The sequence below is a fragment of the Pseudorasbora parva genome, chromosome 17 (genome assembly GCF_024679245.1).
Source record: "Pseudorasbora parva isolate DD20220531a chromosome 17, ASM2467924v1, whole genome shotgun sequence".
NCBI lineage: Eukaryota > Metazoa > Chordata > Actinopteri > Cypriniformes > Gobionidae > Pseudorasbora > Pseudorasbora parva.
Genome location: NC_090188.1, coordinates 12,957,733 through 12,979,123, shown reverse-complemented (window position 1 = coordinate 12,979,123; position 21,391 = coordinate 12,957,733). Strand labels below are relative to the sequence as shown.

Below are 21,391 nucleotides of genomic sequence, written 5' to 3'. Positions count from 1 at the left end.
ATGAAGTGTCTACTGTCCTTGTTTTATCAGTCTAGTAATGTATTTATGTGGTGGAAATTTGGTGCCGTGAGGACTATCAGGTGTGGCTAAACCAAAGCAACCATCTGTAATACGGTTCTTGTGTATTTTTGGCCTGACATACACATTTATGTTCATGAATATGTGAAAACAGTTGCATTTGCACAGAGGGACCAAAAATGAATCACCTTACAGTTTAAAAGTATCAAACGTGTCAGCTGTGTGAGGTTTGCTGTGAGGTTCTTCAGTGTGTTTGTATGCCTGGCTCAATGTGTTTGTTTGGCACCAATTCTCCAAATCTTATCATGATTGATATATGAAAACATTTCAGTGCAGAAAGAGTGCCTTGTAACATTATTGAACATTGTACAAATGTTTTTCATGAACTTCCAGCGTTCATAAGGTCCAGTTAAATAGATTTTCAGTGAGAATGTGTCTGTGAACACCTAGAGGAAACATTAGGTTGAGTACAAATGGTTTAATTATTTTCTGATCATTGCTACTTAAAGAGCAATGTAAAAGCCTGAAAAGCAGTTGCAGACTTATTGGTTTGATGCATCTCAGTTCCGTGTTTCAGATTTCAAACTGAATTAAATATATTTTCTCCTTTTTTGGCCATTTAAAATGAAGGGTGAATCTCCGGTAATCACCACAAAGCAATTAAAATACATTGAAATTGTAAAATGTCAAATAAAATTCAGTCAAAAGCAGCTGGAAAATATTTCTAGCCGTATTCTAGCCTAATATTTAAAAGGCCTATGTATTGAATTATTGATGCTGCTATTCACATCATTTAACCTTTAGCCAGACAGAACTGGATAACAAGATTCATGTCTTTATCTAAACCTTTCAGAAATAGTTTCAATATGATAAACTGGTATTGGGCATGTCTGCATAACGTCTGAGCTATCCATTTCCATCAGTTTGTCTTAAACATTTTGGAAGAATATGGAAAAATGGTTTCTACAAATTGTCCATGCACCCAAGACAGGCAGATCGGAAAAAATAATTTGACAAAGACATGCTGTAAAGTATTTAGCATGTTTCTCGGTGTTTGAATCAGTTTGGCAGGTTATGAGTTCAAGCTACTGGGGCGCAGCTGCACATTTTTTGGTGCTTCTTAACATTCCCATGATTATTATGTAAGCGGGACAAATGCTGGAGAGTCTGGCTCAGAGGAGAGAAATAAACTATTTTGACGGCATCATAAATCGGTTCTACAAAACCACTTGAAATGATTTATATGCTTGTCTCTTTTTTATTTGCCATAGATAACATTTCCTTGCGAAACTTCTCAGAACTAGTTTGCCTTGCAGATTAATAGCACAGTTTTTGAATGCTAAACATTAACGTTTATATGCACTTGTGACTCATGTCATAAAGCTGGGGGCTGGAATATGCTATTAAAGAGAAACCTTGAAGCTGGTTACTACTACTCTAATAAAGAGGGAGAAGAGAAGAAATGGATTAAAACTGTGGCCTAGAATATGATTGGTTGAAGATGAGTTGCTTCTCATTTGGATATATTCAGGATGGATCGAATGCTGTAAGATAGAAAAAAAAATGTTAGTAGGCCTACTTTAGTTTTCCAATATTAACCTCAGAAAAAGAAAGATGAGATGTACCATTCTCCAGTCTTCATGAGGTTGATGGCATCGTTGACCTGCTCCAGACTCATTTTGTGTGTTATAAACTCGTCCAGCTTTATTTTGCCGGACATGTAGTCTTGAACCAGTTTTGGAACAGAGTCCTTGCTCTTAAAACCTTTACATAAACAAAAACGAATGTACTGTATGCACAGGCATGTACTCAAGTTCTTTCTCTGAAAATCATAAAAAGCATTAACTGACAGCTTGCTTACCACCAAACAGAGATCCTTTCCAGGTTTTTCCAGAAATGAGCTGAATTGGTCGTGCGGAAAAGTCCTTCACATCAGTCCATCCAACCAAAACACTCACACCCCAACCTTTAACACACGACTCCAGCGCACTCCTCTGAGGTCAACAATACATTAATTCACAAACACAAAAAGACTGAAAGTACTGAAAGCTTTTAAATTAGTAAGTAAATAAATGCACCTTTTACATGTTGTAGAGAATGTGTCAGTGAGGTCTTACCATTACTTCAGTGTTGCCCACACACTCGAGTGAGAAGTCTACTCCTCCATTGGTCATTTCTGCCAGTACTTCAGAGATTGGTTTATTATATGCTTTTGGATTCAGAAAATCAGTGGCACCAAAGACCTTTGCCTTCTCAAACTTCTGTTCATTAATATCCACAGCAAAGATGCGAGAGGCTCCGGCGTTTTTACAGCCCATGACTGCAGCCAGACCTACTGCACCCAGTCCAAACACTGCGCACACAGATCCTGGTGTGACCTTCACAAAAACACAAACATAGCACTATTGTAATGCACCTTAACTGTCACCCCCATTTTGAAAATATACATGAAAATTCAATATCCAAACTTAAATGGTTGCCATTCAAGAATGCTTTGGAATATATACATAAGTTTGATCTCATTTTAAAGAAGACAGTCAGCAGAATATTGCTCAAGTGAATCACTTCAAAAACATGAAGTATAAAAAAGTTATGGAAGTTTAAATTTACTGTAAATCAAATATACTGTAAATTTACTGTAAATCTAATAAATTTGTCTTCCAAATTTGAAGTTGATATCACAAAAATTGAAGTTCCCATGAGATTTTGTTTAGGTGCTGTACCACAAATAGCCACCGGGTGTCATTGAAATTCTATTGCTTTTTAAATGCAATTTCCTGTGTCAAATGTATATATTTTTGTTCAAATATCACAAAACAGTTTTCAGATATAGAACCGTGAGACTCAGACCTTTTCGACTATACATTTGTCAAGATTAGAAAAGGTTTTTATTATAAAGTAGTTAAATAAATATGAAACATGACGACGCCACTTGGGGAGGAATAATTTAGGGGAGGAATAATTTAGGGCACTGTTTCTATGGTAACCCTAGGTTCGATATCAAAACGGTTTTCACAGGTTGAATCTTGAGTTCGTAAGCTTTCGAATGATATATAGTAACATTAGATCAGGATAAATATAGGATATAATTGTTTTAAACATGCAGTGTCATATGGGCCCACCGGTGGGCCAGTGACAGTTAACAGGTTAACATTCACCTCACTATTCAGCCACAAAAATTATTTGGACACTTGTTAAAACCTTAAAAGCATATCCATTATAGAGGGTATGAAAGTTTAAATAAAGTTTTCATAGATAAATAGATAGGAACACAAAAGAGTTCTTAGATTCAGTTTCCTTAAAAACCTTAATTTATTTTCGAATGAAGAAAGAAACGGGGTGCATAAATTATTATGAAATTTTAATTCTGAAGTGAACTAATCCTTAAAATTGAATGACCCTTGAATTAAATATTTTGTTATAGAGCAAAGACATTCAGTCAAATGTGGCTTAAGTGTCCAAACACTTTTTGAATAGATGCAACATCTATACACACCCCAGCTGTGTTGACAGCAGCTCCATAACCAGTAGCGATACCACAGCCGAGCAGACACACGCGTTCGAGTGGAGCATCATCATGAATCTTTGCCACAGCGATCTGGTTTATGACGGTGTACTCTGAGAAGGTACTGGTGCCCATGAACTGCAAGATAGGCTGACCACGACAAGTAAAACGTGTTGTGGGTTCAGACATGATGTCGTGATAATTTTTTGTCCTGCCAGGGGAAAAAAAAATGTTTCCAAAAAAGCAAGAAATTAAATAATTTTAAAAGTTATGTTTGTTTCTCACCAGCTGCGGTCACACAGGTTTGTTTTTGGACACTTGCAGAATCTGCATTCCCCACACTGAGAGATGAAGAGTGGAATGACCTTATCACCTGTTCACCACAATACAAAGATTTACACATTTATTTGTTTTACTTGTATAAAGTGCATCTGAATAAGTTTCCTAGGCTGCGAATCAGTGTATCGTGTACATGAATTCGGGCACTGGAAAGGACAGTAAGGACTCTGGCTCACATTGGGACAGTGATTACTCTATTTCTATTAAAGGTGCACTATGTAGTATTTTTGCAGTAAAATATCCAAAAACCACTAGACCAGTGTTATATATTTTGTTCAGTTGAGTACCTACAATATCCCAGAAGTTTCCAACTATTTGTAAATTGTGAGAAAATTGCTATTTTAACTAAGGACAGGGACGTTTCAGCATAGTGTTTGAGGGAGTCGCCTTTCAATCGCGTCATATCTGCGTTACCCTCGGTTTCAGCTTTTATTTGGCAGGAGCGCTTTACTCTTAGCAGTGTGAACAAGTGAACGCACGGAGTAAAGTCATAACATCGTTTTAAACACACTTAAGTGTATCTAATATGATAAACAGAGCTACATTACCTCAAAATCATAACCGGAAGAGCGGATCTGTGCAGGCGCCCGGCGAATGTGTCCCGTCCTGTCATAATAAAAGTCCCGGTATTCGCGAGGCGGGAATTTGTTTAACAATCGCTCCAGCAGCTGTGCTCAGGTCCAGAACACTCGGTCCTGCTCTGCTTTAGACTACAGTAACGTTAATAACCGCATGCATGAACGTGATTTCTGCCCGAGTTCTATTTTCCACCAGCTGTGATGGGAAGACCACATCTCCCAAGATGCTGCGCTCACACTTTGCGTCATCAAACTACGCATTTGTTATGAATAGTCGCCCTCCAGTGGACGGAAAGCTGCATAGTGCACCTTTAAGAAGCTCGTTGTAGTCCAAACAGGACGTTTTTGTAGGCAATATACTGCCATACAAGACAATATCTCCGTTTGCATTGAACTATCAGCGCTGTAACTTTGCAGATAGCAGCAATATACACACCAACTAAAGTTACAAAAGTGAAATCGCATGCAACCACCCCTTTAAGAGTTCCTTTCACTGGAACTAAGGGGTCAAGCTCAAGCCCTGAACCCCCCCCCCCCCCCCCCCCCCCCCCCACACACACACACACACACACATAATTCCCCCTCCACCAAACTTTACCCGTGGCACAATGCAGTCAGGCAAGTATTGCTCTCCTGGAAACTGTGATTCGTCACTCCAGAGAACACGTCTCCACTGCTCTAGAGTCCAGTGGCGGCATGATTTACACTGCATCCGACACTTTGCATTTCACTTGGTGATGTAAGGCTTAGATTCAGCTGCTCTGCCATGGAAACCCGTTTCCCTGAAGCTCTTTATGCACTGTCCTTGCACTAATATGAAGGCCACACAAAGTTTAGAGTTCTGTAGTTATTGGCTCTGTCGAAAGTTGGTGACTTTGCTCACAGTGCGCCTCAGCATGCGCTGACCCTTCTCTGTGATTTTAAGTGGCTTACCACTTTGTATCTAAGTTGCTGTTGTTCCCAATTGCTTCCAATTTGTTATAATGCGACTAACAGTTGGCTGTCTAATATTTAGTAGTGAGGAAATTTCACGAATGGACTTAGCACAGGTGCCACGGTACCGCGCTTGAGCTGTGAATTTTACAATTTTTTTTGATGAAAGATTATGAGTGCACAAATAAAATAATTGTGTGTACAAATAAATCATTTATAATAAATGCTGCAACATTCATCTGTGCAAAAAAAAAAAAAAAACTTTTCCATTTTGATTTAATGGGAACTTTAAAGGAGAAATAAAAGAATGGACTAGCATTGTTAAAATGTAGTTTTAGTTTTGTGACCTGGTTTGAAATCAGTGACTCCAGGTCCAACACTCTCCACCACACCAGCGCCTTCATGTCCCAGCACTGTGGGAAAACCTCGCTTGTCCTTCCCTTCAAACAGGTGATAAAGGTCAGTGTGACACACACCTGTAGCTACAACCTTCAAGACAGGAGAATACCTTGTTAATCAATACCAAGTTAACAATATCACTGTATTATTATACTGTATTATATTATTACACAGTATTAATATAATAATATTAAACTGAATTTACAACTTTCATGGGATATTTCCCACCTTAATTCGTATTTCTCCTTTTTGAGGTGGGGCGACTTCTATTTCCTCCATCATCAGGGGAGCATTGGGCTCCCAGGCAACGGCAGCCCGACATTTAATCACCTTTGGCACAAAGAAGAGATCGGTTCAATATGGTTTATAGATATTTAATGGTTGACTACTGATGTTTATATAACTGCTGTGCTTGAATGCTTCCATTATCTACACTCTCTATCTGTATTTGGAGGTTGTCCAGCTGTATGGCTTAAGCCAATGGAAACATGAAACATCTGTTTTTTAGAGCCACAAATTTCACAATCACAGATAAATATTAACCCAATGAAATTACCAGAGAACATTTTTGTAGTTTTAGCATGGTTTACTGGTTTCCAGTTGACAGAAAGCTAGCAGAATAAGATAAATAAAAACCATAAGAAAAAAATATGTATAACATTTTTCACCTCGGTTTACATGACACCTAAACCTCTTTATATAGTCTTTTTATACACAGTAAGTTTTTATATATTGCCTTATCATTAGCAATGAAGCAATTCAATATTACATCACAACATTGACATATACAAGTTGTACAATATTAATTTAAAACGAAGCATTGATTTTGCATTTTTTAACCAGTGTTTGCTAGTTTACTCTGGATGGATTAAATAGTCTAATAAAACAAAAAAGAGTCTTATGAGAGTCTTATTAAAACTAGGGCATTAAATTGATCAGATTTTTATTTGTAGATGTACTTAAATTGTTAATTGCTTCTCATCAATATCAATGGAATTGACCTTAAAAGGAACTGAAGTCATATTAAAAATGCATTAACTGCTTTGCAGCACAAATGAAGAGACCAAAAGACAAATTTACAAACCTTTCCTGCAGTGGCCATTTGTCAATGTAGTCGTTTTGCTGAGATGAATGCAAAAAGAGAGACAGAGACTCTTGGTGTTCATTTTTATACTCTGGATGAAGCAATTTCTCTCTCTCTCTCTCTCTCTCTCTCTCTCTCTCTCTCTCTCTCTCTCTCTCTCTCTCTCTCTCTCTCTCTCTCTCTCTCTCTCTCTCTCTCTCTCTCTCTCTCTCTCTCTCTCTCAATTTTATTACTTGTTTTAAGGGGCCAAGCCAAGTTAGCAATCCTGAAAACACATCAATGTAAAAATGCTGGTCAAGCTGTTGACTCTATTAAAATAATTGGTTGAATTTAGGGTTGCTATTGAATCTGCATATTACAAACAAACTAATAATGTATTTTATTTTATTTTTTTATGAGATAGGGTCTCGTTTGTGTGTGTAATACTAATTTGCAGCTGTATCATGAATAGTTTAAAAAATCATATGTTGTGATTTCTTGATTTTTTTGTTGTTGATTTATGTCTACCAATGGACATGCACCTACGATGATAATTTCAGACCCCTCTGTGATTTCCAAGTGGGAGAACTTGCAAAAGAGCAGGGTGTTCAAATATATATACAGGTCCTTCTCAAAAAATTAGCATATTGTGATAAAGTTCATTACTTTCCATAATGTAATGATACAAATTAAACTTTCAAATATTTTAGATTCATTGCACACCAACTGAAATATTTCAGGTCTTTCATTGTTTTAATACTGATGATTTTGGCATACAGCTCATGAAAACCCAAAATCTAAAAAATTAGCATATTTCAACCGACCAATAAAAGAAAAGTGTTTTTAATACAAAAAAAAATTCAACCTTCAAATAATTATGTTCAGTTATGCACTCTATACTTGGTCAGGAATCCTTTTGCAGAAATGACTGCTTCAATGCGGCGTGGCATGGAGGCGATCAGCCTGTGGCACTGCTGAGGTGTTATGGAGGCCCAGGATGTTTTGATAGCGGCCTTAAGCTCATCCAGAGTGTTGGGTCTTGCGTCTCTCAACTTTCTCTTCATAATATCCCACAGATTCTCTATGGGGTTCAGGTCAGGAGAGTTGGCAGGCCAATTGAGCACAGTAATACCATGGTCAGTAAACCATTTACCAGTGATTTTGGCACTGTGAGCAGGTGCCAGGTCGTGCTGAAAAACAAAATCTTCATCTCCATAAAGCTTTTCAGCAGATGGAAGCATGAAGTGCTCCAATATCTCCTGATAGCTAGCTGCATTGACCCTGCCCTTGATAAAACACAGTGGACCAACACCAGCAGCTGACATGGCACCCCAGACCATCACTGACTGTGAGTACTTGACACTGGACTTCAGGCATTTTGGCATTTCCTTCTCCCCAGTCTTCCTCCAGACTCTGGCACCTTGATTTCCGAATGACATGCAAAATTTGCTTTCATCTGAAAAAAGTACTTTGGACCACTGAGCAACAGTCCAGTGCTGCTTCTCTGTAGCCCAAAGTGGCTTGACCTGGGTAATGCGGCACCTGTAGCCCATTTCCTGCACACGCCTGTGCAAGGTGGCTCTGGATGTTTCTACTCCAGACTCAGTCCACTGCTTCCGCAGGTCCCCCAAGGTCTGGAATCGGTCCTTCTCCACACTCAGGGTCCGGTCACCTCTTCTCGTTGTGCAGCGTTTTTTGCCACACTTTTTCCTTCCCACAGACTTCCCACTGAGGTGCCTTGATACAGCACTCTGGGAACAGCCTATTTGTTCAGAAATTTCTTTCTGTGTCTTACGCTCTCGCTTGAGGGTGTCAATGATGGCCTTCTGGACAGCAGTCAGGTCGGCAGTATACCCATGATTGCGGTTTTGAGTAATGAATCAGGCTGGGAGTTTTTAAAAGCCTCAGGAATCTTTTGCAGGTGTTTAGAGTTAATTAGTTGATTTAGATGATTAGGTTAATAGCTCGTTTAGAGAACCTTTTCATGATATGCTAATTTTTGAGATTTTTGGAATTTTGGGTTTTCATGAGCTGTATGCCAAAATCATCAGTATTAAAACAATAAAAGACCTGAAATATTTCAGTTGGTGTGAAATGAATCTAAAATATATGAAAGTTTATTTTTTATCATTACATTATGGAAAATAATGAACTTTTATCACAATATGCAATTTTTTTTAAAGGACCTGTGTTTGTATATATATATATATATACACACACACACGTATATGTATATATATATTATTATTATTATTCAGTTGATTGAACATGATTTGGAAAGGCACACACCTGTCTATATCAAGTCCCACAGTTAACAGTGCATGTTAGAGCACAAACCAAGCCATGAAGTCCAAGGAATACACACACACACACACACACACACACACACACACACACACACACACACAGACACACACACACAAATAACCTAAAAAAATTGAAATATCCTGGCTGAACAAATGGTGAGGACTGTAACACAACTGAGAGTAGGGGAAGTTAACTGAAAATAACGGTCAAAAATTATAACACGAGCAAAAGACAACTTAATGGTGGCCAATATTGCCGGAGTAATTTGTGCATTTCGTCCTGGGTTAAACAGAAAATTATTTCAGATATACTGTATGTAGATAATGCTTAATACATGCTTAAGTTAAAAAATGTGTAATAATATTTTTTGCTAACCTACATTCAGAACTTTCCAAAAGTAATACTGTATGCACTTTTGCTTTAGGGAAACGCAGCTCAGAGGGGTTTGGTGGATTCAATTGGGAAAAAGCAATAACAACAAATTATTTTAAACCATGATAATGTTTATTATGATATCCCAGTTTTGAAGTTCCCTTAGATTGCAGAAAGATGTGAAATATAAAAACAATTTTTTTCCTAATTAAAGTATTCCCCACAACCCGCCACCACCCAAAAATATAGCATTATGGCATACAGTAAATGATATGTAGGTGAAATCATTGAAATAAACTATGGCACAAAAGATGCTGATTAACACTGAAAAGAACCCAATACATAAGAGAAAAGATTTGGCATTGTATCAGCAATTGTGAATTGTAATATTACATACCAAATAAAGTTTAGGTTTGTTTAATCAGTACCAAAAATAATCATATTCAAACATAAGTTTCAGGAACATGAAGTGATATCTTACAAAGATATTCACAGTTACATAAAGAGCAGCGCAGTTTTGATTAAAAAGTTAGGCCATTCAATAATGTTAAAGTGTAAGAAAACACAAAAGTGCAATAAAAAAACAGGCATTTTCATACTTCTGGATCCTGAATATGACTCATACCAAACATTCTATTGTAGCAAAACTTGCATACTAAATATTTTCTTATGAAGTTATCCCTTGATTTCATTGATACAGATATTGTAACATGAATTTTTGAAATGAACATGAGCTACTAATCAGAATACCAAATAGAAATATACAGTGCATAACATAGGTCTTTACTCACAAGAGTTTGGGGTTTTAACACAGAGTCTTCCTCTGCTCAGACTTTTGGAGCATTTTATTTAATTCATACTGTCAGAGGAAACCCCAAAATATCTCAGCAGCCCCAGGACATTCACATACAGTAGTATTAACACATTCAAGTTAACACAGAAGGATTATTTTTCCCTGGTATATTTCCCAAGACATGTTAGGGGAGAATGAGGAAGGTTGCCCTCTAGTGCAATTGTGAAGAAAGCAGGACTGACACCTGGGCAAGTAATAATACTACATTTAACACCAGTACCTGGCATTCACAACTGTGATTAAAATCTGGTTATATTTATGCTAATTATTCTGTACTTTACTTTAAAACTAATGATAGTCAGCATATCAATATGCACCCATTTTTTCAATGCAAATATTGAAGGGAAGCATGCTTTTCACAAATACCTTTCATAGATAATGCACACCTGCGCTCAGACCGGAGGAATCAATCCTGTATTTAAAGTAAATCCTCTGATTATATTTAATAATTCACCCTCTTGAAAATACTCACATAAAAAGAAGGCAAATGGCACAGACCCAATATACGGATTGATAAATTCATTCAAATTACATTCGTGAAGCTAATTTTTTGTCGAAAGAAGTCTCTCCTCTCTTACACTAGCACAGGCTGTGAGTGGCAAATGCACCTTCATCTGTCTGTCCGTCACTTAGCGTCTGTTATTTCTGGATATAAATGATAACAATGCATAGAGTTCCCACAAGGCCGAGGGCTTGGATACCAAGGAACCAGAGCAGCAACCAAAAGACCAGCACAACCACAGGCTCCACAATCTTCTCTCCAAAGTAAAGCTGGGTGAAACCAATACCCCTCAGACACTTATTGAGCTCCCCGAACAGAGTGCCCATCTTCTCACAGTCGTCCACCAACGGAGCCTCTGGCGCAGGTCCTTCTGCTGCTTCTGGCTCTGCTGCGGAGGTATCGTGCTTTTCTCTTCCCCTGAGGTCATTCTGAGAGCAAAGACAGACTAAATTATACATAATTATAACACAAAGCAGAAAGTGGCAAATACTGTACAATATGACACTACATAACCGTGAGTGAGTCTGTGGGAGTGTGTTTATATGTAGTTTGTATGTACTCAAGCTATATATAGACAGGCAAAAACAAGTTGGTAGACTAAAGTTGTATTATTTAGCTACAGTAAGCTAAAAAGTGACATTGTTGAGGCGTAACAGTTTAGACTGAATGTCTTATGTTATACCTAATGAATGTGACAACATTGCAAAGCAGCTATTCATAGAGCAGGCTGTGCTATGATGTGGAAAGCCGCTGATAAAGAAAGGGAGAGGCAGGGCATGTGTCTGAGGTTGCAGATAAAAACAAGTATTCGCCATTTCCGAGTACAAAGTGAAAGGAAGATAAAAGACTACTATGAATGCAACTCCAAAAATTTATTACCGGTATTTTCAAATGCAAACTAAAAGACAGCTTGGTTAAACTGTATGAGATCTGACTCTTACCTGTTCGTTGTGTGTGGGTCTGACAGCACGCTCACGATGGCAATGACACACGCTTCGATCTCGCGTCCCGCAAAAGACATCACGATGACGTGCCTCCGTATCATTTACTATCCTATTAGTGCTTGACATATTCCTAAAAACAGAATGATTAATGCTGACCTGAGATAGGGCCGAAGGGCTGAGAACCAGATGGCTGCTGGCGATACTTCCGGTCTTGGCTGTCAACAAGAAGGTACAGCCTTACGTCATGAGTCCAGTGCCGTCATAATAAAAGATCCATAATTAAATACAAAATAGTTATTGTAGTTTGGTATAATCTTTATAATGACAAAATAATTAATGGACTTTAATTGTGTCCATTATGTAAATGTACTAGCCCTATGAAATAACGTGTATTTCTTTTTATAAGGTCTAGTCAGCTTTAGACTATACTGTTAATAATTATAAATCCACACTGGAAATATATACGTTACTGTTATTGAAGTGCACGGCTGTGAGTCCAAACCTAGCAAGCCAACTACGTAGACTAAATTTTGGGGTGTCATTTCTGTCAGTCGGTTCTTTCAAACGGTTCATTTCAACGAACCGGTTAAAAAACGATTCAGCAGCCCTTTAACGTCACATGTAATCACATTTCGGTGTCATATTCAGTAAATTCCTAAATCGTTTCATATAAATTTCTGTATGTATTAATGTTTCGATTTTATGAACAATTATGTTCATTGTAATTTCATTTAGTTCACATAATGGCAGCCCTGATTCAGATCATAAAAAAACAAGTCAAATGCAAATTAAATATAATTTGCATTTAAATTTACATTAAACAATACTAAAATTCATTTTTACCTAACTTGACTTTAAACGTTCGATAAAAATCGAATTATTTTTCTAGAATCTAGGTACGTTTGTTAGTTCTACCAACTCATTTTCAAGATCCGACTCAAAGGAATGATTTATTTACGCATCAGATCGTGTTCGACTTCTTTTTGGTAGGTGACGCCACGTTAGGTTTTGGTTTTGGGTGGTTTTGGGACACAAAGCCTTCGATTCGCTCTCAGCATTGTGTCAGCCAATCAGAGCGAAGCACTGAAGTGAAGCGTGAACGTCCCTTATGAGGCCTGTTGAACGACTCACGTAAAATGGCGACGGCAGAGCCGGTGAGTCAATAAACTTCACAAAGATTGTTTTACACTTTCCTACAGTTTCACCTTAACCTACAAAACAGCCTTCCTTTAACAATATACTTAAACTTACTTTTGGCAAATGCTTTTTAAATTGCATCCTCTGTTAACTTTTAAAAAGTTTTTCGCATGTTTGAATGGTATGGCTCGACAAGTTTGGCTGAAAGTTGGCACGGCTTGTTCCAGTCGCGTAAGGCACATAATTACTTTTCCAGATGTATGTTCGTCACTACTACCCTTTATGCATTTGCCCACAATTTTCATCTAGTTTAATCTTCTTTCGGGAAGAAACCGTGCCCGTCACAGCACAGCTGTCAAAAACTAAGACAGCGAATGAGAAAAGCGAAGCGAGTTGTAGTTTGACGACACACCATGCTAGATCAGACTATGAACGCTGTCTCAAACCACAGTTTATGCACAGCTGTTAAAATCTGCGATTAAATTGCAGTCTCTAACTTTTCTAAACTGCTCATTTAAAAGACCCTCGTGCTCACAGTAATGGATGATTGTAAACACGTCTAGCTCATGTTAGATTCAATTCAGGTTAAGAAAAACTAACAGCGACTATACAGCAGATGCAACACAATTAAACATTGGTCCCAGCTGTTCATACAGTTTTGTTCTAGATGCTTGAGTTAATTTAAATAAATGAAGAAAATAAAGGGTCATACCATAAGTACGTCATTCTCTCTCTCTCTCTCTCTCTCTCTCTCTCTCTCTCTCTCTCCACCTCCACCTCCACCTCCACCTCCACCTCCACACTGGCTGCTTTGGTGTGAAATTGAATGTACTAAACTTTACAAATGTCCTGCCTAGGAAATAAACTCAAATTCCTGTAAGAGTGAAGAGGAGATCTCAGAAGAGACCAATCAGGAGATTGTCAGCCCTGAGAGCTACCTCAAACACCCCCTACAGAACAGGTTGAGTGAATGAATGCATCTGTTTTTAGACACACATAATGTTATTTCCAATAAAAGGCTAGTGTGCATGTGTGTGTATATGTTTGTGTATATATATATATATATATATATATATATATATATATATATATATATATATATATATATATATATATATATATATACACGCACACATCACACTTCTGTTGTATAATGTTAAGAGTGTTCTTTAGATTTCAAGATTCTGTAAAGATGTTATTTTTGTTTTTCCCCAAAAGATGGTCTTTATGGTTCTTCAAAAATGACAAGAGCAAAACATGGCAGGCCAATCTCAGACTGATCTCCAAATTTGACACAGTAGAGGATTTTTGGGCGTAAGACTTTTTGTTCCAAGAGATAAGCATACATTTAATTTTTCTCTTCCTTTTTTTCAAATGACTTGACCAGTTTAATTGAGTTTATGAATCTTTTCTTTACAGGCTTTATAACCACATTCAGATCTCCAGTAATTTGATGTCAGGATGTGACTACTCTCTTTTCAAGGTAGGCTTCCCTCATAACTGCTATTTAATTTAAGGGATAATTCACCCAAAAGTGACAATTCTGTTATTATGATCAGCTTTAAATTGAAGCTCTGCGAAAATTTACCAAATGTATATACACGGATTATCATGTCTTCAAGAACTAATTGACCCTTTGCTAAGCCCCACCAAAATATTACTGACCAATCATACATTTGTTGCCGCCTGCCATATTATCTGATGAGCTGTTTTTCTTTAATAAGTTAAAAGTTTGATAAATTGAGATAAACTTTCCCTTGAGCCTTTTAAGTGTGATGTAAGAGTATCCTGTAAGTTTCGGAGTTGAAAACATCCTTGTTAGTAAAAGAAAAGCTTTTATTGACACCAGGCCCAGAAAACAATCTGTCTCAGAATATGACGTCATTGTGTGGTGAAACACCGCCTCAAGCCCCGCCCACCGACTCGTGTATCGCGCTACCAGATTGTGCTACCGAGCAATAAACATGCCGAAGAAAATGATACGTTTGTAAACAAGACACAGGTCAAGAATGCATTTGCAAAAATGTTAAGATTAAAACACAATGCTGTGCCTTCTTTATTGGATACACCAGGAATGGTGCACACTTGTGTGAGTAAAACATGCTTTTTAATATATGACAGTATTGCAACTTTACAGATCGTATTTATTATGTGTATGTGTCTAACAGAACATACCTCACATGCTGTCAAAGGCTGAAGAATCCTTTATTTGTGGTTGTATTTGTTTGTGACGCATTAACACAAATTCAATGTTAATAGCACTAATTTTATTAAGGCGTGATTAATGCAGTGATTAATCCCGTAGTTGGTGAAATCGAGAGCAGCCATAGACGTGGGTCAGAAAACAGAAATGGGGAAAGAAAAGGGCTAACATTACTATTCTGAAACAAATTTTTATATAGCCTACATAAGTTACCATTTTTCTGTTGAACTTTTATTTGACTCCAGGTCGAAAAAAAAGAAAGGGCATTTTTACACTGAGCATGTTTGCAGCAGTCTAAGTCTGAGCATGATAGTTCTCGGTTTCCCCCGTAACGCTGGTCAACTTGATTCTGTTGAATCCTGGTGCATTTGCGTGCATCTTCCATAATCACAAAAATCAACAGGGTATGATAGAAAACAGAATGAGGGTCAATATATTGGATGATGGGGGCTTTTTGTTGCATGCTTGAAAAGGGACACTGAGGAGATTGCATGCGCTATGTGCGATGTGAATACACTGCAAACTCACTCTTGCTCATATCCAAGGTAAATAATTAGGACCACCATTATGCGTTTTATTGAACTCTATATTACAATCGGTCTGCATGACAGCCTTCATATTTTTCATGCGAACCGTGCCCCGTTCTGAACTAAACTGCCAGTGTAAAAACTCCCTTTATTTGTATTCTTTAAATGAGAGAAATCACTGCTTATTATTAGGCTTAAGAGACATGAACAAGTTCTTTGAAAAACATCTATGACCTATATACATGTCTAGTATTCATGCTCTGAGTATGGTTTCACTAATAATAAATCTACATTTGCTTAAAGGGGTGATGAATTGAGAAATCAACTTTCCCTTGAGCTTCTGATATATAAAAGGTCATGGTAATATAAGAATATCCTGTAAGTTTCAGAGCTGAAAACTTCCTTTTTAAAAAAACCTTTTAACGACACCAGGCCAGAACACGATCATCCTTATGTCATTGCACGACGAAACGCCCCTACAGCACATCTAATTCAGTAGCCCCGCCCACCACTCATGGAGCTGTTTAGATCACTTGCCAGTAGGTGTGCGATATTGACAAAAAATTACATCTCTATATTTTCTGGGATTTTCTCGATAACGATAATTAGACAGTATTTTGCCGAGTGTATTATATATACTGTGTATGTGTGTGTATATATATATATATATAAACACGTTAACGCAAAATCATTTTAACGGCACTAAATTTATTAACGCGCGTTAACCATAGACTGTAGAAAAAATATGGACGACTCGACATCATCCGTTTCCGCTTGCCATATTTGAAGCTTTCAGGCGTCCTGCACGGCACTGACATCTTGGGACCGGGTCTGCGCAGTAGCGATTTCTGGAACGGAGTTGCAGAGTAGAGCGCAGGAAGTAGAGTAGGAAGTACAGCTGCGTACAGCTTTGGAAGTACAGTATATCAAAAGCCCGCCCACACTCTTGCAGATGCAGAACAATTAATTATGTTAGTGTGAAATAAACAGTTATGGAAATGTAGAAATTAGAGCTCCAATCTGCTTCCAAAAATTCCGAAAAAAGTCCGTTAGTGTCTCAGTGACAACTTCACTCAGAGAAGACGTCGATCTCAGCTGTCAATCCTGACGTCACATCCCCCGTTTTTAAAGCATCAGATAACTAACTAAATTATTTTTTAAATCATTATTTTATTTTAAATAATGAACACTTGAAATGAAATCATCGTGATGATAACTGCCTTCAATGACATAAACTAACTTTGGGGAAAAAAATGTATTGTTTAGTTTGCCTCGTGTCCATTAGAAAACACAGTGGGGCGGCTATACTGGGACTGGTCACTGGGGGAGAATCAAAGTGCGAAAGCTTCAGTATCTGAGAGGGAGACTGCAGGCTTGGCGTTAACGCAGCACACATTTTCTGTTTGATCCATGGCATAGCCCATAGCTGGAAAAAGTGAGAGCAGACGCAAAGGATGCAGCAGCAAACATTAATAGGGAAAGAAAAGGGTTGACATTAACATTACTATTCTAAACCAAAAGTGTAGTTTTTGCCTACAAGCTACCATATTTTCTGTTTAACTTTTATTAGACTCCAGGCCTATAAGAAAGAAAAGTGCGTTTTACACTGAGCACATTCTCTGCAGTCCGAGCGCGATGCACTGCTAGCTCACTCTCGCTCATGAGTCATATATCTGAGGTAAATCATTAACACCATCTCTTACAGTACATGTGTTTTATTGAACTAAATACATTACATTCTGCTACAAACGAATACGCAGGTTAGTTTTCTGAACAAGAGCGCTCCCGAGTCTGTCTTCTTCACAATGGCCAAGTGAATCGCGGCACACATACAAGATACCGGCAGTTCAACAGGGAACGCGGATCTCTTAAAGGGGCCGCACTATATTCCTACTCGTGGAATACGGACCTCCCCCAGGTATGGTGTGGTTCTGGTGTGCTCCCAGGTCCACATGACAGCTTTCACATTACCAGTTTTTCAAACGAACTGTGCCCTGTTCTGAATTAAACTGCCAGTGTAAAAGCTCCCTTTATATTCTTAAAATGAGAGAAATCCCTGCTTATTCTGAATTTTTAAGTTTATAAGCTTATATCGACCGATTGTGCGGGCCATGTAATACAGAAATAATATTCCAATCAATCGCAGGTGGATGAGAAATAAATAATTTGTGTTTGCTTGATAAAGACGTTTACAAGCCCTGTGGTCGAGAGAATCTTTGCAGATGCCGCTTTCAAAATAATCTCTCCCTCATGTGAACTGACAGGGGCATTGATATGACAGAGGAGCTGAAGCTCATAAAATATGCAAATCTTATCCAATCCTAGCCGTGGGCGTTTATTTCCAAGTCTCCAGTGCGGCACGCCTATCAAAACCAAGCGTTCAGAAGACAGCCTCCAAACCAGTGTAGAAAATAGCCTATTACATATTAGTTATGATGTTTTTAAATGAAAAAACCACACGAACGTAATTAATTGACCTCAGACAACAGTATAAATAAAGAAAAAAGCCTTACCCATGTTGATTAGAATATTAAAAGCTTAAAAAATATTAATTTAAGGTATATTTAGAACTGATAAAAAAATTAGATTAATCGCAAGTTAACTCATGACAATCATGCGATTAATTGTGGTTATATTTTAATCGATTGACAGCCCTAATTTTTATTATTTTTTGGAAGTAGAATTTTGCTTTAAGTGTTACTTGCTGCTTTATAGAGGTAGTGTACGAGATACTCCAGATTACTGTAGACTTTGGTTTGTGCTTGGGTTGCAGGATGGTATTGAGCCCATGTGGGAGGATGAGAGGAATAAAAGAGGAGGCCGCTGGCTCATCACTCTCAACAAGCAGCAGAGGAAGTATGACCTGGACCGCTTTTGGTTGGAAACTGTAAGAGTTCTGAGTTAGTCACTGAACACCCCCTCAACATGCACGCAAGGAATTCATGCGCTTCTGTTGTCCTGACTCGCAAACATTTACCTGTGTCATTCCTACAGTTGCTGTGCCTCATCGGTGAGGCCTTTGACGACTACAGTGATGAAGTGTGCGGGGCTGTAGTCAATATCCGAACGAAAGGAGATAAAATTGCCGTCTGGACAACTGATTATGAGAACAGAGATGCTATAACGCACATAGGGTGAGACTCATGCATTCATGCTACATCAGGGGTTGCCCAATCCTGTTCCTGGAGATCCAACATGCCTGTCTGTAATGATCAAGTGCTGCTGAAGATGTCTTGAAGCTTAATCAGGGTTAGACTGAACTTTGCAGGAAGGTAGATCTGCAGGAACAGGATTGTGCACCCCTGATATAAATGATATTGTACTATCTATACAATGATACCTATACAATGTGTAATTGTGTTTGTGTGGCAGGAGGGTGTACAAGGAACGGTTAGGCATCCCTATGAATATGACCATTGGCTACCAGTCTCATGCTGACACGGCCACTAAGAGTGGCTCCACTACTAAGAACAAGTTTGTGGTCTGAATATCTTCATGGGCCTGAATCTTCTCTCTCTCTCTCGTTCTCCCCCAACCCATTTTATCTCTTTCTCTGCCTTTTAAAACCAAAGCAAAAACAGACTGGACTCAAACTGCCATGAAACCCCTGCAAGTACACTTTTCCCAAAAGCCCTTCACAAACACTCCTGGACTTCTGCTTGTACAAATGAGGATCGCAGCACAGACAAAGTTTGAAAATAACAGTGTTGCTTGTTACACACACATTTTATATGTGTTACTTCTATATCATGCTACACTACACGTTCCCACCAAACATTCACACATCACTACAGTTTCCCTAAGAAAAAAATTGTACGAAAGTTACATTCAACGTTTACCCCTGGCAAGTCTTGTTCAGAGATATTTAAGTATTTAATTTTTTTTATTTTTTATTTTAAGAAATTGTCCATTTATTTAATGGCAGAGGAAAGGAAATGTCTGTGTTCTTTTATCCAGCAGTGTTGCTGTTTCAGTGCCTAATGAACATAAATATTTTAATTTATTCAGATTAATCCTCTACATTTCATTGTGATAGTATTTGGACATTGAGTGCATGTAATCAAGCTAATCTACATTGACCTGAAGTCTTTAAGCATTAACATGATTAAATTTGGGGGTTTGCAATTCAAGATAAGTGTTTTTTTTTTATTTGTTTTTTTTTTTATTGTGAATTTTCGATGCATCATAAGTTTACATTCCCTGTTAGAACAGTAAACTGTGGGTCTTTTTTGCAATGCTGTAACAGAATTGTGCTTGTCTGGATGTCATTGGCTTGATTTGGCTCTTCAAAACGATAGCATTATCAAATAGGCCCTGAAAATAAAATAGTTTCATGCAGATTCAATTTATTTCACTCATAAGGAGGGAAAGGCGTCTTGGTATTCATCACCACAGTGATGCTGGATGTTAATGTTAATTATTTATTAGAACATCAAATCTCACCAAAGTTAAGAATAGAGGTTTAAAATCCATCCATCCAACTGGCTTTTTATCAATCTATGTATCTGTCTGTCTGTCCGTCCGTCTGTCCGTGCATCCATCTATCTATCTATCTATCTATCTATCTATCTATCTATCTATCTATCTATCTATCTATCTATCTATCTATCTATCTATCTATCTATCTATCCTTTTCTTTCTTAATCTTATCCTATGACTGTTCTTTAGAATTGTAAACCTTGTTTACAGTGTTCCTGTCTGAAAGTTTGCAGTATACTGTATTTCACAACCAATCGCCCCTCAGTCTAGTGTCAAAGCAAAGCTTGATCTTGATTTTTTGGTGAATCCAATATTAGTATCTGTCTATTTAACTGAATTCATTGAGCTCAGAATAGGTTTAAGGTATCATGCAGTAGACTTTGAACAGTGTTGAGTGTTGTTGCACCAGAATGTCACCCGATACTGGCTGCTAGAGCAAGGACGAAGGGTTACTGCAGGCACATAGAAAGAGAATAATTATTTATTAGCAAAGACTTTGTTCAGAATCAAACCGCCGTTCAAACTGAGTTTTTCTATTCATCTCAAGGACAGCTGATCAATATAGCATTTTTGTGGTTCTTTTTAAAGTTTTTAAAAAAGAGTGTTCTTATGTTCACCAAGGCTGCGTTTATTTGATCAAACATTAAAAAGAGAAGTATTATAAAAAAATAATTTTTACAATTTAAAATAACTCCAATTAAATTAAACTCTTAATTAAACTTTCTATTCTTTCTTTCAAGGTCAATCTTGTTAGGTACTGTTAATGATGTCGTCTTGGGCATATGAACAGTATAAACTTACCGCAAAGACATTATCTTTTTCATAGATTTTGTCTTAATCTACATTTTTAGTCAAGCTGTTTGAGCATGTTTTACAATTGTAGTGCAATGGGGTGAGAAGTGTGTCCTTTCGATCCATTTAATGTCTTCACGTATAATTTAATGATTTGGTAACACTTTAGTTACTGCGTTTGTTAACATGAACTTTTTTAACAGCATTTATTCATCTTTGTTAATGTAAGTTAATAAAAATACTTATTCATTGTTCATAATGATGACATTTAAAAAATAAAATTCACTATTAAGATCATTGATAGTTCATGTTAATAAATGAAACCTTATTTTAAAGTGTTACCATTTACTTTCATGGCATGTTCTGTTGTGGGCTGATCTTTTTGTTTTTAGTGTCTTCACTAAGCAGATCTATGTTTTAATGCTGTTTCAACATATTTT

The 21,391-nt window shown here is 37.5% G+C and overlaps 3 protein-coding genes across 4 annotated transcripts; 1 reads left to right on the top strand and 2 right to left on the bottom strand.

Moving 5' to 3' along the window:
* Positions 1-481: 481 nt before the first annotated feature.
* adh8a (alcohol dehydrogenase 8a) lies at positions 482-6,984 on the bottom strand. Its single transcript, XM_067421310.1, has 9 exons — positions 6,857-6,984; positions 6,001-6,102; positions 5,721-5,862; positions 3,809-3,896; positions 3,515-3,734; positions 2,136-2,396; positions 1,880-2,012; positions 1,644-1,782; positions 482-1,562 (listed from the first exon to the last, which is right to left on the bottom strand). The coding sequence occupies exons 1-9, from the start codon at positions 6,872-6,874 to the stop codon at positions 1,532-1,534; spliced, it is 1,134 nt and encodes a 377-aa protein (XP_067277411.1). The 5' UTR covers positions 6,875-6,984; the 3' UTR covers positions 482-1,531.
* Positions 6,985-9,663: 2,679 nt separating this feature from the next.
* On the bottom strand, positions 9,664-13,702 carry fam241a (family with sequence similarity 241 member A). Of its 2 annotated transcripts, none has more exons than XM_067420960.1 (3): positions 13,663-13,702; positions 11,811-12,028; positions 9,664-11,297 (listed from the first exon to the last, which is right to left on the bottom strand). In XM_067420960.1, exons 2-3 carry the CDS (start codon positions 11,937-11,939, stop codon positions 11,007-11,009), a joined length of 420 nt encoding a protein of 139 aa, XP_067277061.1. In that variant the 5' UTR covers positions 11,940-12,028; positions 13,663-13,702; the 3' UTR covers positions 9,664-11,006. The 2 variants fall into 2 exon arrangements, with proteins under 2 accessions (XP_067277061.1, XP_067277060.1); XM_067420959.1 differs by lacking the exon at positions 13,663-13,702 and adding an exon at positions 12,284-12,519.
* On the top strand, positions 12,814-20,031 carry eif4eb (eukaryotic translation initiation factor 4eb). Its single transcript, XM_067420958.1, has 7 exons — positions 12,814-12,967; positions 13,808-13,911; positions 14,169-14,264; positions 14,370-14,433; positions 18,454-18,567; positions 18,675-18,814; positions 19,053-20,031. Exons 1-7 carry the CDS (start codon positions 12,950-12,952, stop codon positions 19,165-19,167), a joined length of 651 nt encoding a protein of 216 aa, XP_067277059.1. The 5' UTR covers positions 12,814-12,949; the 3' UTR covers positions 19,168-20,031.
* The last annotated feature ends 1,360 nt before the right edge of the window (positions 20,032-21,391 follow it).

What these genes read in the sequence shown, in the direction of transcription:
- eif4eb (XM_067420958.1), top strand. An exon ending in AAACACCCCCTACAGAACAG is followed by an intron (nt 13,912 to 14,168) that starts GTTGAGTGAATG and finishes TTTCCCCAAAAG; the next exon opens with ATGGTCTTTATGGTTCTTCA. An exon ending in GTGACTACTCTCTTTTCAAG is followed by an intron (nt 14,434 to 18,453) that starts GTAGGCTTCCCT and finishes CTTGGGTTGCAG; the next exon opens with GATGGTATTGAGCCCATGTG.
- fam241a (XM_067420959.1), bottom strand. Translation starts at nt 12,386, where the DNA reads ATGAACCGTTTGAAAGAACCGACTGACAGAAATGACACCCCAAAATTT. An exon ending in AGCCGTGCACTTCAATAACA is followed by an intron (nt 12,029 to 12,283) that starts GTAACGTATATA and finishes TCTTGTTGACAG; the next exon opens with CCAAGACCGGAAGTATCGCC. An exon ending in GACCCACACACAACGAACAG is followed by an intron (nt 11,298 to 11,810) that starts GTAAGAGTCAGA and finishes CTTTGCTCTCAG; the next exon opens with AATGACCTCAGGGGAAGAGA.
- adh8a (XM_067421310.1), bottom strand. An exon ending in CTGCTGTCAACACAGCTGGG is followed by an intron (nt 2,397 to 3,514) that starts GTGTGTATAGAT and finishes GTTTTTGTGAAG; the next exon opens with GTCACACCAGGATCTGTGTG. An exon ending in CTCATGAAGACTGGAGAATG is followed by an intron (nt 1,563 to 1,643) that starts GTACATCTCATC and finishes TCTATCTTACAG; the next exon opens with CATTCGATCCATCCTGAATA.